A 17,665-nucleotide genomic window follows, 5' to 3' on the forward strand; every position below is an offset into this window, starting at 1 on the left:
CAGATCCGCATGTTTCGAAGCAACTGCTGTCCCACTTCATGACCAACTTGAGGTTACTTCTGCATTGTGCAAAATGTCTACACTGAGAATGGTGAATAAAAACAGACCCATGGGAATGGTAAAGAGTTACAGACCCCCAACAGAGAAATCGTACCGTGTAGTATATATCCGGACTCTGCACAGGATGGCATTTGGCAAACGGTCCTTCCTTATCCACCAGAAGTGCACATCCAGCCTGGGCGTATTTTTCTAGAAGAAAGAGAAAAACAGATAGACAATCAGTCCTCAGTAGAGGTGTGACAAATGGTCACCAGTCCCCAAAAGGCAGGCATATTGGTGGGAGTCAACATAGGGAATCAAAAATAGTATGTGTTAAGGTGACATTTGTGATTTCCATTATCATCGGGGTATGATAGCTAAGTTCAAAATAAATAGTGGCGGCTAGTAGGGAATGGGGGTGGCAGGGTGGTGGGGCACAATGGTGGGTTGAAAATATAAAATAAAACACACTTACGTTTGCCACCAGCCACATCTCTCCTCCGCTTCTCTGCTCTTCCTGAATCCATTCAGGGCACACATGATCCCCTTGGTCAATCACAACGCTACAATGCAGAGTTGTGATTGGTCTGAGCGCAGTGGATCGGTGCTCAGATCGGTACAGGGAGCCTGTACATATTCCCTACTAGGCTGTCCATTACAGCCGAAAGGGGGAATATGCAAAGTGCGCATGACTGGTTGGCCTGCCAAAACGTCAGGCCCAGAAGTCAATGCTCACTAAGGGCCTGATTACGATGTTGGGCAGAAAGCCTACTCCCGACATTTGGAATCTCCTACACTGTGTCGGAACCCTTCTGTTCGACTCTGTCAGTTTACAATCCGCCTAACCGATTGCGATGTTCTCGGTTGGATTGTAAAGTGCACGGTCATTTCGAATCGTTCCGACAGGCTCTCAGAGAAATTGTGTCAGCTGGAACTGCATGGTACAGCTCTATGGACATCATTTGGACCATGCGATTATGATTAAGTTTTACAACAGCCTTTCCATGTCGACCTGTCTGACACTAAAAGGCTGTTAAAAATTGACTTTAGAGGGCCGTAGCAGGAACACCATGCCTCCGCGGCCTGAGGTAGAGTACCCCCTGTCAATCACTGCATGGGGTGCCTGTCACAGGGTGTAGGGATTCCACAAAAGTCACTTTTCTCAATGTTAGCTTATGTTCCAACTGGTTTCTGACCCACACACAAGCACCCATAGAGAATAGCGAGTCTCTGCCCGAAACAAGTGCGGTTGCATCATAATCGGTCGGTCGGAACCGCCGACCACAAGTAGTCAGAAACAATTTCGAGACGGTGTTGGTCAGAAGAGTTTCCGACCGTAATCAGTCCCCTAGTGTGCATAGTCCACTACTCCTCCCTGAGCCACCAGCCCTGCTCCGCTCTAACCCAGCTCAGCAGCAACCAAAAATAAAATGATAATAACGTTCAGTTATTATCATTTTATCTACCCCTCTTTTGCTGCTCTAAGAGCAGTGAGGCGACGCTCCTCCGCTATAGCGGAGGAGTAGCCACTGAAAACAAACCAGAGCCAAGTTATTAAATAGATGAGACTGGCCTCCATATGCCCCTTTTGTTATTAAATTTTTTCTTGCTGCAATAGAAATTTAGGAAATATGTGTCAATCAAGTCACTGACTTGTAGCTCATAATACATCTGCGATAAACAATGACATGTAATGTAATATTCGGAATTCAGTATCCACTGCTCTGTAAGTACAGAGGATTGCTTGCCTGCTCAGCAGATGGCAGCCTCCAATAGCTTGCTTGCCTCACTGATTCTGACCAGATATGATCAAACAGGCGAGATCTGAAGGTTAAGCCCCTAGAAATGGTATACTGACAGAGGCATTTCTGAGGATACTGCATATGCTGTGTGGTGCATTCTCTCTCCCTACTCGGAAAATCAGTAGAAACAATTCCCTTTTCTAGTTTGGTTTTGGACTATCTTCTATATAAACTGACCATTGTCTATGCTAAGAGCACAGGGGTCCTCATAGATGTTCCGGACATTCGGGCAGTCAGCAGCTGTCTTCCAGGTGTTGGCAAAAGCGGCTGCAGATCCTTCGAGCACTCCACTAACTGCTGTGAAGTCATCAGCTTGAACATTGTTGAAATTTCCACAGAGACCTTTTTGGGAACAATAGACAGAGACAGTGAGAATAGCCCACAAAAAGCCAAGAGAGGCTGACTGTGGGGAGATCTATGCCACTTACCACAGGTTTTCCCTTTGTAAGTTTGTTCGAGACTGATGAAGAGCTGCATGGTGGGCTTTAGTTGTATCTGAAGCTGTGGTCCCTCGTGTACAAACACAATGAGGAAGAAGGAAGAAGGCTGAACGATGGTGACGTTAGCTGTAGACACCAAAAGAGATTACATTATTGTTTTATTTTTTCGTAAAGTGAGGTCTTCAACTAGAAAGTAATGCTAGGAGTAGTCTAGACTTGTTAGACAGTACATTGGATTAGGGTTATTTGTGTGGCAATTCGTTCTGATTTTGTGGGGGCAATATTATTTAATGGAGCATTGTATGTAATATACAACTTGCAGTTTCATGGGTTGTCCCAGAGTGGCTTGAGTTCATTTCCTGGTAAAAACCTGCACATTTTGACTCTGACGTGTCCACGAATGTATGATGTTACAACGCATACATTTACAATGCAAGCCTTTACAACACAGTTTTTACATCCCAACATCTTTTACAATGCATTCTTTTACATAGCATGCCATTACATCGCATTTTCAGAAACTACCTTTACAATGCATTCCATCACATCACAATTATACCTTTACAACGCATAACATTACAATGCAGACCATTACATTGCATTTAAGGTAATGTTGGATAGTATAGGTGTAATAATTACTATTCTAACTCCAGTGAGTGCAACAGTAGGGTAAGTGTTGGATAGTGTAGGGGTAAAAATTACTATCCTAACTCCAGTGAGTGGAACCGTAGGGTAAGTGTCAGATAGTGTAACGGTACTATGTGTTGTAATGGTATGCGTTGTAATGACTTGCAATTTAATGCCTGCGTTGTAGTGACATGCAATGTAATGGCCGCGTTATAATGACATGCGATGTAAAGGATGTTTCGATGTAATGACTGCTATGTAAAGGTAATGCGATGTAATGACTGCATTGTAAAGGTTGTTTCCCGTCCTCCACATTAGCACAAACCCACTTCTCATCCTTCACTTCCCACTGCTGCTCAAACCTCCCCTTGTAAGAAGGCAGTGATTATTTCGAATGTTCATCACATAATAAGTTGAGGGAGTGGATCCATTCTTTGCCATATATTGCTCTAAACCAAGCAGGATGGTCCTCTCCTGACACTTCCTCTAGCCAATGGGGATGGCTTCTCTGATAGTCCATTGTGAGTCTTGACTATAATAATACTGTAAAGTCTTCTTCAGTTCGAGTGAAATAGGATCAGGGGAGATAAACACCAAATTGAAAATCAAGGTGAACCACAATACAGCGATGTGTTTGGGGGCATCTCATCATGAGTGCCACGTGTCTCATGATTTTGATACTTTTGTAAGAGGCGAAGAACATAATATTCCAAAAAGGAGATGACTAAAATGTAGTCCTATTTATTAACTAGAATTACAACATTAGAATGCTGACAGCTCCAACAAAGACAGTGAAGTGGCTCTGGGCTAAAAGTCACTGGCATAAGCCCTCTATTCCAACATACCAATGTTGTTGGTTCTGTTTCTCCCTTTTCAATTTAGAACATTGCCCTCTTTGGGTGGAATTCTCTAATAGCCTTATGGTCTTTCTATCTTAGGCTTTACCTGATGATAAAAGCCCTCTCCCAAGTTCTAAGATGTTGCCTGTTCAGGGTCTTTAACAAACTCTATAGCTCTCAACAGTGGACAATAGGCCTAGATCACAGGTGGCTTCCTGGTTGATGCACCAAATGTAACTTTCCACCAAAAAGAATACTTTGTCTGCACCCCTGAGAGATCATATGTATCATACTGATCTAAACTTCTAATTGAGCGCTTTGTTAAATCATGAAATAAAGCTGAGAGGCTTATTTTTAAAAAGGGGAGCCCGGCAAAGCTAAAGTCTTTTAAATTTGCCTTCTGTTGCCATTACTCTTGACTTTTATTACTGCATATTTTCAGCCCAATATTCCTGTATTCCACTTTTAAACAAGCATTGACAAAGCTGGCTTTAGACTGGTAACACATTCAAATACAGACATGTATAAAAAAAACACACATTTGTTTGCTTACATTTTATAGGGCAGTAACACTGTAAAATAAAAAATGATTCGCCGAGCTGATAGTTCATATGCAGCCAAACAACATCCGAAAAACCAGACGAAACCTGGGTGGTTCAGTGAATGAATATACCATATCTCACTGAAGCATACGTATGTAGTAGGTATTCACAGTCATCAGGAAATGGCTGCCTCTTGTCTCGGGTCGCTGTTACGCAGCGGCAGTGTCCACGGACATGTACATTTCAAGTACTGTGCATTTAAAATGTTATTGCTTAGTAAATGATTAACATTGTAGAGCGTGACTGACATTTTAATGGTCTGTGCTGTATAGTGCTCGCATTTACAGTGGCATAGCTAGTTTGCCAAGGACCCAAACGTAAACAAGGAACAGCTGCTGCAATGCGTGAAGAAAAGAGCCTTCTTGGGGTGCGGTGGGTTCCAGATACACCTGGTCCCCCGTGCGTCTTCTGTACTAGTTACAGTTACGTCCCTGAACATGTATGAAAATGAAAACAAGCAAATCGCAAAGTGGCTCACCAGTTCAAGCCCTCTCAGCAGGAGCACCTATCTGGCTTAATGTTTGAATACCTACATGCACGAACGAATGTTCATTTGTGAGGTTTTTCTGTGTTTTTACTTGAAATGTTTTATCAAGAAGATGCTTTGCACATATTAACTCAAGATAGGAGGAATATTATGACACAATGAATAGCGAACAGCTCCACGAAGCACTGCTTTTGTGAAAAGACTGCCCGATGAACAGAGATGTGAATGAAAGTCTTGAGGCTTTATTACTACTAAAGAACCGGGAGCCGCTCCAGCACTGGGCTGGTGTAATTGAGTGGCGGCCTGCCCTGTGCACTACACGATACATAACTGCATGTGACATTGTAGGTCCCCGTTGGGTCTGCTGAAGTTGGAGGGGCCTTCAGTATCTGGTGCTGACAAGTGAGCTTCCTCATGACTTTGGTGTAGTGCTGATCGTAATCTGTAGATGAGAAGCCGCCCGCAGCCATAAGGAAATCATTCACCCCTTACCTAGAGGGTTATCCTGCTGCAACATAACTGTCCATAATCCATAAGGAAATCGTTAAACCCCTACCTACAGAGTTAAATTCTGCAACAGAACTGTCCCTATTGGCCTGGCAGAGGTGAAGAGGAGCGAGAACTGCCGCTGTGGACGTCACAGCGACGTGGCCGCCATTTTTAACTTTTTTCCCACCAGCTAAAATCTTCCTAATAATCCTACCAGGAGTGTGCCTGACCTCAAGATGGCATGTGGAATTTATTCGGTCCAAGGTTTCCCCCACCCAAATCTGACAATCTCTAAGTACTCCTGATCTCCATCCTGACAGCGGAGTACGAGCACTATGTCCGACCCCCGGTGGAGCTGCTCTGTTCAGCTATTGAGGAGATCGGCCTTTGTTCATCCCCTCACTGTCACCTACCCAGCCGGACTTTGGGCACAGTTTTTCTCTCCATCTCCCTGTCTCACCCACCCCTCTACTCATTGTATTTAGGTAACTCTGCTTTTTTCCTTGTCTCCTAACTATCTATCTGTCCCATTTAGCACTCTTTTTTGTTGTCCTACTTCCTTTACTCCTATCCCCTCTCACCTGAATCTTTCCCATTTCCCGCTACACCACCTAGCCCCCTGTCCTCTTTATGCCCCTTGACTAAGCACTCCTTCTCCCCTTGTGCGGGAAATATCCAATATTTATACTCTGGAGTCTCAGCGAACCCGCTGAGAGAGTCCACAGTGCCTAGGGAGCCACTCACAGTTGATGTATGGTATGGCACCCCTTGCCAAAGCACTCCCGCTCCTCTTTTTGGGGAAGGATCGAGTATGTAGGCCTTGTAGTCTCAGAGACCCCTCTGAGAGAGTCCACTGCGTATATAGAGCCTCTCGCAACAGAGATGGGGAAATGATCCCCTTCCCCTGGGATCACAGCTTACTGGACTTTGGACGCAGCTTTGACTCGTCTACCGGTTTGTGTCCCCGTCACCCCTCCCTCCTCTTTCCATGCTGTGTCTCTCACCCTTCCCTCCTCTTCCCTCCTCCATTCTCTGTCTCCCTCCCATCTCTTACCCCCTCCTCCCCTGAATCTCTCCCCTTGCCTGCTTTTACCCTTACGTATATGTCCTTTTTGTTTGTCTCGACCTTACTTGTCACTATGTTGCCAGGCTCTAATAACTGTGTAACCTTTGTAACAATGTAACCTGCAATTATGGTCTGATACTCATGTAAAGCGCCCTGATACCTCCGGGTCTAGCCAGCGCTATTTAAAACCTTTAAAATAATATAAATAAATAAATTAGATTTTAGTATTTCAACTGGGTGGGTTAAAGAAAACTAACCTAACTATTTAAACAGATGAAGGTGTACATGAACGGTGTACATATTCCAGGCATGTGATAAAAATGAAATAGCAACTTGGACATGAACGAACAGGTGAATGGCTTAGAAATGGAAATGGAAACATATTACAAACTAAGCAAGTAATATACACCCTGGTAGGCAGACCTCTGGCCTCACAGAACCAAAGAACTGCCCATTACATTTCTATATATCTCTGTGCTCTGAGCAGAACCACTATTGCAATTTACTGAGTGGTCGCTATTTTTGTTGATCCAAGCCTGCACAGGTTTTTTTGTGTTCAAGAAACCAAAATTGCCAAAGCAAGAGTTTATTTCTTAAAAATAAGAGAATAATAGCCTTGACAGACAAGGAGTTTTTCCATGCACTTTGAGATCACGGTTTATTTTCTACCCGTACCGGCATGCCTTGCAAGGTGATCCGGATCAGGGCGCTCTCCCCACCCTAAGTAAAGTGGAGTGAGCACCACTATGACCTGGTGATGCTCAGGTCAGAGGTTTCCAATGTCACAACCAGCCAAGTCCTAACACCTTCCACCTGAAACCCGGCAGTCCCCTCACATATAAATGGGTCACGGAAGATGTTATTTTGATGGGGCGGGAATACTTCAAAAATTCTAAATGACTCACTAAATGGCACTGACCACATAGGGCACATGAAATACCCTTAGGCTTGGGGACTGTGAGCTGCTTCCTGGTGCTGAATGGACTATGGAGGCCTCACCCCTAAATTCATGCTCAATCGACTGGAATCTAATGTTGATAGGGACATAAAGCAAGGAGTTGTCCTTGGCCCAGTTTGCAGAGTTATGGTAAGGCGGATGCTGGGACTTCAGAGGTAATTTTCTCCAGCTTCCAAGGCTGAGGCTCAATAGGCACTGTTTGCTCTGTGGCCAACTAATCGGGGTCTGACAAAAGTATTACGGGGCTCATTTATGGGAAAGTTAGTCAGTGCAGTGCAGCAAGTCACGTATTACATGACAAGAAACGGGCAGGAATACATCCTTTTTAAGGCAGTATGGCGCATTCCTGTCTTTTCCCATGAGCTAGCGTGTTTTGGCAGCCTAGCAACAACACAGACACTCATGCATCATTGGGCAAGTGTACCTGTGTTGCATGTAGGATTGTTTATGTGCAGAAAGAGACAGCCTCCTGCACAGAAACAATCATGGGAGGCATAGTCCTCTTTCTATGTATGCTGCAGAATGTAGCACACATAGAAATTGGAACAAATAAGGAGAAATAGATCTATTTCTCCTCGTTACGCCTGCTTGGGAATGTGTAGGATTTTGGTGAATACCAACATTTACATGTTCTTGTAAATCTGTCAATGCGTCAAAATCCATGGGATCACCCATGCAATGCCCATGGAATGCCTTGCCAGGGCACAGTAATGCAACGGTGCAGGGACAGAAAATAGAGTACAAAATATCGAGTTGCACAAATATCGAGTCATTAATTTCGTGGGTCAGAAATATCAACAGCCCGAATATTGTTGTCAAGAATATCGACTTAAGGTAAGTTACATCGATTCGAAAAATATCGAAGTATTTAATATCGTTAGCAAAGATATCGCTGTTAAAAATATTGTTTCTTATTATTGTCATGTATTTTAGTATACATTTTATATATATATGTGATGTATATGTTTTTTTTCTATAAAAATAATTTCTATTTTTAATATATGTATATGTGTAGTAGGTATTTATTTTTATTTGAATTTTACACTTTTTGTTCCGTATTGGGTTGTGGGTTTACAGGGTAATAGGGTGGGAAGTAATTAAATGTATTAATTTATTTTATTTAAATTTTGCATTTTTAGTTCCGTAGCAGGTTTTGGGTTTCTAGTGGAATAGGGTGGAAAGTAATTTAACTAGATCACATTTATTGATACATGTTCATTTATTAATATTTGTTTATATGAGATGTTATAGTGTTAAACGTGTAAAGTAATTTATTATTAATTAATTCATAATTGGATGTTAATTAATTTTGATTAGTTAATTGATAATTAATTGGTCATTGTCTAATTCATTTTAAGTATGTGTTGTGGTGTTTATAGGAATAAAGGGTGTGAAGTAATTTGTGTTAAATTAATTAATATATAGTTGTTAATTAATGTTAATTATTTGATATTTATTTTGGGTAATTGTTTATTTTTGTGTGTGTTGTTTTTGCTTTTAAAGGGGTAAAGTGTGGGTATTAAATACATTTTAATAATTTAATTATAAGTCATTAATAGTAATAGTTTTAAATTTAAAAATTTGTTTTAATTGTGTTTTATCATTTTATAGTTTAATTTAGGTGTGTATTGTGGATATTATAATGTTAAAGTGTTTATAGTGAATTAATGTTTATTCCTTCTTTTACACAAGCTGCCACTCTGTAAGTGTCCAGGTCGAACAACTCGGACCTCCGAGTTCCAACTGGTGGATTGGTTTCAATCTGCTGGATCTGCGTGTTGAGCAGCAGGGCACCTTTGCAACTGGACCAGCCGCTGAAAATACCACAAAGAAGGTTGCCCTCGGTGAAGGCGCCTCTTATGCAGAGTAACTCCTAAAGTTGAAGACTACAGAGTCGTAGTCGTATTAATCCGATCTTTTTATTCATTGCCCATATATATATAATTTAAAATATACAAACCTGAAATCACCAGATGATAGAATGGGACACACATTCAGTATGTCATGAAAAACGCTGTAGCGAAGAAACTTGTGAAGTGATAAGGACTACCATGTGGCCAACTGAGCTAGGATCTTAGGGAGCTTCTTTAATGTAGATCTAATTTACAAAATTCCCTAATCTTCTATGGAAGAAGCAAAGTGATGGCTCATGTTGATGGAAAGGTAGTAAGCCACATAAAAATAGCAAAATGCATATTCATTGACCATTGGGCCTAAGTGTTCTATACGGTTTTCCAAGAATCACATTTCAACTTGTATGTTAGTATCCAGTAAAGAACAATTGAAAGAAAGGGAAGTGGTAATGTTGAGTTCATAATTTGACAGCCTCAGGTGGGAGAGCTAGACATATTAAAAAGGCATCACAGAAATGCTAGGCCTTTCATCCCTTCATCCGGGAGGTTAGTCATGTATAAGAACAAACAGGTGTGTGACAACATTATCACCAAAGGAAACATTAGACAAATGGATGAAGAAAGTTTACACAGTGATGCTGCTGTACAAGTTAGCATCATCTGCAACTTCTACCACCTCAGTAACTTCATATAAAAAGCTCAGCAAAGAAAAGGGGACACTAGGGGCACCAGCATGTAAGTTGCAATAGCACAGGCTCATGGTTGACAGAATCACATAGTTATCAGAGTTGACATATAGTAATTATCATGAGCACATCCCCAAAATGGTCAGATATACTGAATTATGGTCATACACTTATCGATTCCGATCTCGCTAGGAAAGCCCTCAGACTCAGATCCGGAGAGTTTTCCGAGTGAACCGTGCTTCAGGAGTCTGTACGATGCAGCCGTATGCTGACGAACTCTCAGGGAGCCTGTGAATAGACGCGTACACAGGCTCCCATAGCAAAAAGGGGTGGGTGGGGAAAAGCGCACACCCTGTGGTGGGCACCCCATGGTGCCCGCCACACTTTGCATGCCTGGATCAGGGGGATCCATGGGCACACCCCCGTGACAGATTCGGAGGGCCCAGAGTGAAAGGAAGCTTGCTACAGCCCCCTGAAGTACATTTTCAACAGCCATTTTGTCTTGCTGAGACCGAGGCAAAGCGGCTGTCTGAATCGTGCATCGTACTTGCTCGGTCGGAATTCAGCTCCATTGCCCGGCACAATTTGGCTACGAACAAGTCGTACGGACAGGTTTGGGTCTGGAAACAATTTGGTTGATGTGTAGGTGATCTTCACATCTTTCTTGGCCATTCGGACTTCTGTACGATTCGGTCTGAAACAAGGGCTACAAATCAGATCCAGGAAAGCCAAATCCGATTCGGAGGCCTTCCGGATGACATTGGAATCAGCCCTAAGTAGCAAGTTAGTGAAGGAGGAGGTATAGGATGATTGTACTAAACATAGCCTCTTGCACTCAGATGCAGACTTTGTGGTGGGACTACGTCCTCCAGCACCAATGTGCCCAGGAGGGGCGGCGCTGACCATGAACGTGCTTAAAAGTACAAATTGCTTCCTGCAGTGTGGAACATGTGTCTGGGGCCTAGACGAAGATACCACTAGACCTCATTGCCCAGAAGAGACTGGGCTGGGCCACCACTCTTGGATCCTTGGGATGTTGCTTCACAACAATATTGATGAACCCATCTTGAACATATTGCTTTGGTTGCAGGGACTGTATCCATGGTTATTTTTGGTCTAAGAACCATGGGAAAGCGCAAACTGGCTGGAGAAAAGAACAGTGCTACTGTCAAATCCCAAACTAGTACAATTTTAGATAAATTCCTGACTCCAGTAGTGAGTGTAATCACAAGGAAATAAATCTAGCAGAGAGGCGCCTGTCCCTCGATATGGGTATGAGGCTTAGTGACCTGTCACTAAGTGGTGTACCACCACAGTCAGGTACTTATGAGGTGACATCTGCGAATTTCTATGGCTCACCTACTGCTGGGGCTACCAACCAAGCTCCCCAGCTGATTATGAATAGGATGTCCTCTACAGATGTGCCTGCGAACACTAGCCAGCAAGGAAGAAGAGGAAAACCAAGCAAAGGCCTGTTCCTGTCACACCAAGAAGCAGGGTCCAATGTCCGCTCCTCTGTCACCATAAAAAATCAACAGGCTATTGTCTAATGCAGGCAGAGTTGTCTCCAAATTTCAGTCATATAGAGAGAAGTGGTGTACAAAAACTGGATTGGGAAAGCGCCATGGATCAAATTCAATCTGTTGTGGCATCATCAATTGTTCCTTTGGTGGACAGGATGTGCTGCTTGAAAGGGGCTATCCTGGAGTTATCTTAAAAGCTACATTAATTCCTGGCTCCTCCAGCACCTACACAACCCCATGACTGGGTTACCACCAACAATGGGGCCAGTTGCATTAATATCAATTCCAACCCAGAACAGAGGTCTTTGTTGCCCATGGAAACCTCCATTCCCAAAGTAAACACATGTACACTACCCCTGGGGGCAGGGCCCATGCCTACAGCAAGTTGTAGTAAAGTTGACTAAGGGCAAAGAGGACAAGATAGAGCTAGTTGTACAAATCAACCTCTTTTTCAGGAGCCAAAGTCCCAATTTCATACCAAATGCACCAAGCCATGCTTGAACTTGTCATCTGGCTGCTATCCGTATGTGGCGGACCTGGTTGGGGTATCGCCACTTTCCTCTAATAGGGATGATTCATACCTGGGACTCAAAAATAAAGTTTCACATTGGCTTTTACAAAACACTGATTCTTCTATCTTCAAATATGATGATATACTACTGGTGAGGTAATTTGGGTGGATTGGTCAATCAGCAAAATCAATAGAAAGGGACTGTGTGGTAATAAACTGTAGGCACCTTGGCCTGGCTCTTCATTTATCAAAACTGGCTGCAGGCCTTGTAACTTAGAAATAGCTGCCAGCATTTGTTGTCTTTTGAAATTATACGTGGAAGAAGTACGTCTCTCAGCCGTATACAATTCGGCGGGACAGAGCGACACTTAATGCGGTTGGGTTTGCGACACTACCATTCGTGAACTATTATTATTAGCAATTAACTGTTTACATGTGATTGCTGGCGTGGTTTACATTGCATGTATATTGAAGCCTTGCTGCTAGGACTCTGCAATAGCTTTCTCAACCAACCCGGGCGATTTTCGCTTGTTGGACCACTTTTTTGCCCTGAAGAAGCCTGCATGGGTGAAGCGTGTTAGCTGTGTTGTACATAAATTACGAATAAATGATCCATTACATCAAGCCTTACCTGTTCCTGTCATCATCACTAGCCCGTGCATTGTGGACTGTTTCTAACGATTGTTCTGCATTTCTCTCTTTACATGTGCCTCTCTTATTTTTGTTTAAATGTGTTACATTTAAGACCAATAACGGTGGCTGGTCTTTTGAGGTGGAAAATTTGTGAAAGATTGTATAGGAAAACCTTTTTAGGGTTTACTTTTCATTATTACCTTTTGGAGAATACCGGTAGTAGTGCAGCAGCATATACCCTGCCATCGTGTCTTTCAGTATTTCAGTATTTTTCTCCCAAGGTTCTTTTTATAAACCCAATCCTCCAAGATAGCTGAGCAGGAGAGGGAATTTGCCTTACAGAGCTGATGCTCCAGGAGCCTTCATTGTTCCTACTGTCTATAGCTATCTACCACTAACAGATTTGGACATCAATGATTGACTCTCTCCCACTCTGGAAAAGAATAGGGCGACTGAATCAGAAGGGGTACGGTAGCAGGATCTAGTTCTGATGCACAACAATCTACTATAGCTGATGGCTTCCTACATACAGTGTCTGATGCCAATAGCTCCTCTGAGATTGGAGAAATATTGCAACCCTTCACAGTTTATGGCTTTCCACTTCTAGCGACTGATGCCCATAGCTTGTCTGTTAGTTGTGGCCACACAATTAGTGCCAAAGTTTACACAAAGCTTTTCTCTTGGAAGCTTGCTGGCATTATGAAAAAACCTTCATGCCCAGACTGGTGTGACTTTGTGGACCAATATGATATTTTCTTGTACCAGGAGACCGGGCTGTTACCCAATTTTGATCTGGCTTTGCTAGCTTTGATTGACCAGCATCTTCATCTGGGAAAGGCCGGCCATTGGAGTGCCTTGGGTTCCGCATCAAAACCACCCTGGGATGTACTACTGAATTAATTGATGTTGGCTCTCCTGCTTTATTGTGTGTCATCATGCAGATTCCTTTTGGGGTCTCGTTTTGTTAGTAGAATGCATATTGTAGGCATGAAAGTGATAAGGCCAATCTAGCCACCATTGATCTAATCAATGCCTATCTGCCATCCCTCCCTGTTGGCTTTTTCAGAAATGTGGCGGTGGGGTTACCAATGCCCCCTATGTGGGCAGGGGCTGAGATCATCCAGATTTTGCGAGAATGGTTTAAGGTCCCTTCCCTCTAACTTTCGGTCAATTAGCCTTATTGACAGTTCTCGGCAGCTTTACAGCCAGATTTTGTGGGACAGATTGCACAATTGGATTGAGGATGTGGGCTTGTTGACCCCCTTGAAACTAAACTGGGGTGGCATGGTGAGCAAAAGAATGATGGATTTAACCCAGATCTCTTGACTGGGGGTGTATGCTTTGATTTGTTCAGCAATCCGTCCATCAATTGTGTGTCTTTTGCTTTCTTGCCCCAAGTACGCCGGGTATGCCTAGACATGTGTCCCGGGCTCACTGCGCCACTGGAATTAAGCTATCCTGGCTGATGAGGGCTGAAAGCCCGAAACCGGTCCTAGGAGGCTTGTTTCCGGTCCAGCGACGACCTGTTTTGGCAGTTTGGGCTGGACTGTTCCCATGAGGCACAGGGTCAAGGCTGATTTGCATATGGCCAGATCTAAACTGGGGTGGCATGGTGAGCAAAATAATGATGGATTTAACCCAGATCTCTTGACTGGGGGTGAATGCTTTGATTTGTTCAGCATTCTGGCCATCAATTGTGTGTCCTTTCCCCATGAAAATCAGGCTCTGGGCATGGACAAGTATCACTCACCAAGTATTTAGATTTCAACACATTTATTGGAAAAATGTTACAATAAGGGGTGGATGTCTTTATGTAGGCTTCATCAATCTTTGCCTTTGACAGTGTCCCAAGGGAGGCCCTGTGGAGGGTTTTGACCAACTTGGGAGTTTCTAAATGCCTTGTAGATGTTATCAGCAGGCTCCATTTGAATAACTATGCACAGGCCAGATACAGCTCCATTGGTGAACTGACAGTGTCCATTCCAGTAACTGGGGAAGTAAGGCAAGGGTGTGTTTTAGCCTTGACCCTGTTTCTATTATGTAATAATGACCTGGTGCCCTGACTAGAGTTGTGCAAGCATAATGCTCCGAGTCTGGCCAACAGGAAGGTACCAACACTTCTGTATGAGGACACAATCTTACTGTTCTCCAAATATCCCATGGGCATTCAAAATCTGTTAGAATAATTTGGTATCTTCTGCAGACAGGGAGGTAGGGAGATCAATCATACTAAAACCAAGTATATGGTTTTGAACACCTGTCCTACAGCCCATCCAACTATGGTTCTCAATGGTATTCCTCTGGAGAGAGTTTGCATATTTGAATGCCAAGTGTACACACTCACTGAGCAGTTTGGCTGAACATCACAGATACAAAAATGTAGACTCAGGTCAGGACATTATGCAGGAGAAGCATTCTGAGGGATCTACATGGCTCCACTTTTCAACTGATTTCCTCAGCCCTCCAAATTTATAATTTACAATCACTTGGCGGGTCATTATACGGTGCAGAACTTTGGGGGCATGAAGATGTAAGTGATAAGGAGCTGGTGGAGAATCATTTTGCTCTGCTCCTCACTAACCTTCCTGCTAGTACCCCACTCATTTCCTTCCAGTTAGAACTAGGCCGCAGAAACCTCGCCCATTGAATAGAACTTAGACCACTACTGTACTAGAGGCGTGTCTGGGTTTCTGCTGATTTAGTGTCTTATCAGATGGGTTTACAGGAAATGTTAAAGCTCCCTGGAGCTGCTAGGATCTCATGCCACTTGACTGAGCTTGGGTGTGGGAATCTTTGGATGAATCCAGAGTCTGCATGCAAAGTACAGAAGTTTCTTCTCAAGGGTATATACTAGAGGCATGTGGACGGTGGGATCAGCAGGAATGGTAGGGTGGGCTCTCTGACATCAGCCTTTCTAGAGTTTAAAGACGTCTACTCTTCGGAAGAGTACATAGACGTGATTGGGCCCCCATACGCCAAAGCCCTGTATATTGCATTTCGTATTCGGATCCTGCCACTTCGTACAGTCACTGCTAATGGCAATGTGCCAATAAATAACTTGACATGTCTTGTCTCTATTGTCCTGATGCTAAATAATGTACTATGCATGTTCACTTCTTTTTCCTCATTATCAGGCCCACAGGAGGAAGTGGATATTGCCACTCTGTCAAAATATGGGGACATGGGGCTATAGGACAGCTTCTAGGATATCAGGAACCAACACAATACAGCCAATCGTATTTGTTGTTTCCCATTTGCTGTTATATATATGGAGATGTAGACAGAAAAAGGTAGCCCCTTGAATGTTGTCATAGCTGCATACTGAGCTAGCACCTTAAGCTGAGCAATGGATAAAATGGTTAAATGCCATTTAGATTATGATTGCGGGATTATATTGCAGACTAGGGGCCAGATGTAGGAGAGCAAATACCGGTCGGTAACGGCCGATTTCGGCCGTTACCGACCGGTATTTGGTGTTTGACATGTAGGAGCCATCCTTTTACAGAATCGGTAAATTTACCGAATCGGTAAATTTACCGATTCTGTAAAATACCGAATCGGTAATTTTACCGATTTGGTAAATCCAAATGTAGGTGACACTCCTAAGAGTGCCACAGGCCCTTAAGAGTCTGTATTTTACCACCCAATCCTATTGTGTGGTAAAATACCGAATTCAGGTGTGCATGCACATCTGTGCATGCACACCTGTGCCATGTGACACACAGACATGCCCTTAGGGCATGTATGTGTGCCACATGTCACACATGCCTGTATTTGGGGTGCTAGAGGGTATCAAAGTGACACCCCCTGCACCCTTGCAGGATTCAGTATTTACCGATTCGGTAAATACCGAATCGGTATTTCCCATTGATTCCTATGGGCTTCACAGCCCATAGGAATCAATGGGCAATACCGATTCGGTATTTACTGAATCGGTAAATACCGAATGTTACCGATTCGGTAAATCAAATTTAAAAATTACCTACATCTCCCACCTTCAAATTTACCAATTCATAAATACCGAATCGGTAAAATTCGGTATTTACGAGTCTGTAAATTGAAGTTACCTACATCTGGCCCCATGTTAGTATTTTGTGCACCAGGCTGCTACTGTATGTATTTTAGGCACATTGCTCACCTTGATTCTAGGATTCTTAGCAGAGTTTTTATATTTGATGTATTTTATGAACTCAGCAAGCATTATGGAATATGTTTACACCTTAGCAGTTATGCTGCTGCTGTATGGATGTCTTTTGATTGTAAAATCTATTTTTTAGATGATTTTAAATGGTTATATCAAATTGATGTTTTATTTTTATGTGCCTTGATGGCAAATTTGCAGAATAAACAATTATTTGATAAGAGAAGGCATTATGGCTGAAACTGTTAATAGCACACCAGGTTTGGCATTTATAGTATGCCCCTAGCCAGACTGGCAGTAGAGTACTGTATAAGGTCAAAGGCAAGCAGACGGTCAATGAGTGATAGGAGAGGTAGCTGTATGATCGTTACTGCATTGTAGTGTTTACTTCTTTAGAGATGTGTATCTTCAACTCTTTCCTAAATTGGAGCAGCACTGGGGAGACCCTGACTGATATGGGTATGATGTTCTAGATGCTGGGTGCACTTATGGAAAAGGCTTGCTTTTTTTTTCATACTTCTTAATCTCCAATCTGATGTGTCATTGCTGTGGATTTGCTTAGAGCCACCAGAGGTGGTTAGCTTGTCAGCAAAACAAGAGGGGTTGCTGGTCATGATGGTTTCCTAAAAGATGCAGTTGGTATTGAAGATGGATGGTATTAACTGGAAATGGGAGTCAACAGAGTTTGATCTGGATGAGGGTGATCTTATTTCTTCCTGCCTTGGATGAGATATGGTGCAGATGCCCTTAAGGTGTGCAACTGTAGAGTCTGAGAGGCCATGGTGCATGGTGTCACCACCATCCAGATGCGGTAGTTTGGGGACCTGAAAAGCACTTCTGAAGAACAATTTCAGGTTTTTTAGAAGACAGCTACTACCGTATCATGTTTGTTTTTTGGCAATGTGTTCCTTGAAGGTGAGGTTGGGGTCTAAAAATAATCCAAGTGATTTGACCTTTGGTAAAAGTTGG

The 17,665-nt window shown here is 43.0% G+C and overlaps 1 protein-coding gene across 1 annotated transcript in view; it reads right to left on the reverse strand.

Moving 5' to 3' along the window:
* The window catches only part of LOC144823882 (mucin-5AC-like), a 663,881-nt gene that overhangs the window by 468,415 nt on the left and 177,801 nt on the right, over positions 1 to 17,665 (reverse strand). The window contains exons 11-13 of the mRNA XM_078682770.1: positions 2,270 to 2,407; positions 2,019 to 2,183; positions 155 to 249 (exon numbers count right to left, since the gene is read on the reverse strand). Of these exons, the coding sequence (XP_078538896.1) occupies positions 155 to 249; positions 2,019 to 2,183; positions 2,270 to 2,407 (398 nt within the window). The remainder of the gene's footprint in view (positions 1 to 154; positions 250 to 2,018; positions 2,184 to 2,269; positions 2,408 to 17,665) is intronic.

Source organism: Lissotriton helveticus, chromosome 3_1 (assembly GCF_964261635.1).
Source record: "Lissotriton helveticus chromosome 3_1, aLisHel1.1, whole genome shotgun sequence".
Classification (NCBI taxonomy): Eukaryota; Metazoa; Chordata; class Amphibia; order Caudata; family Salamandridae; genus Lissotriton; species Lissotriton helveticus.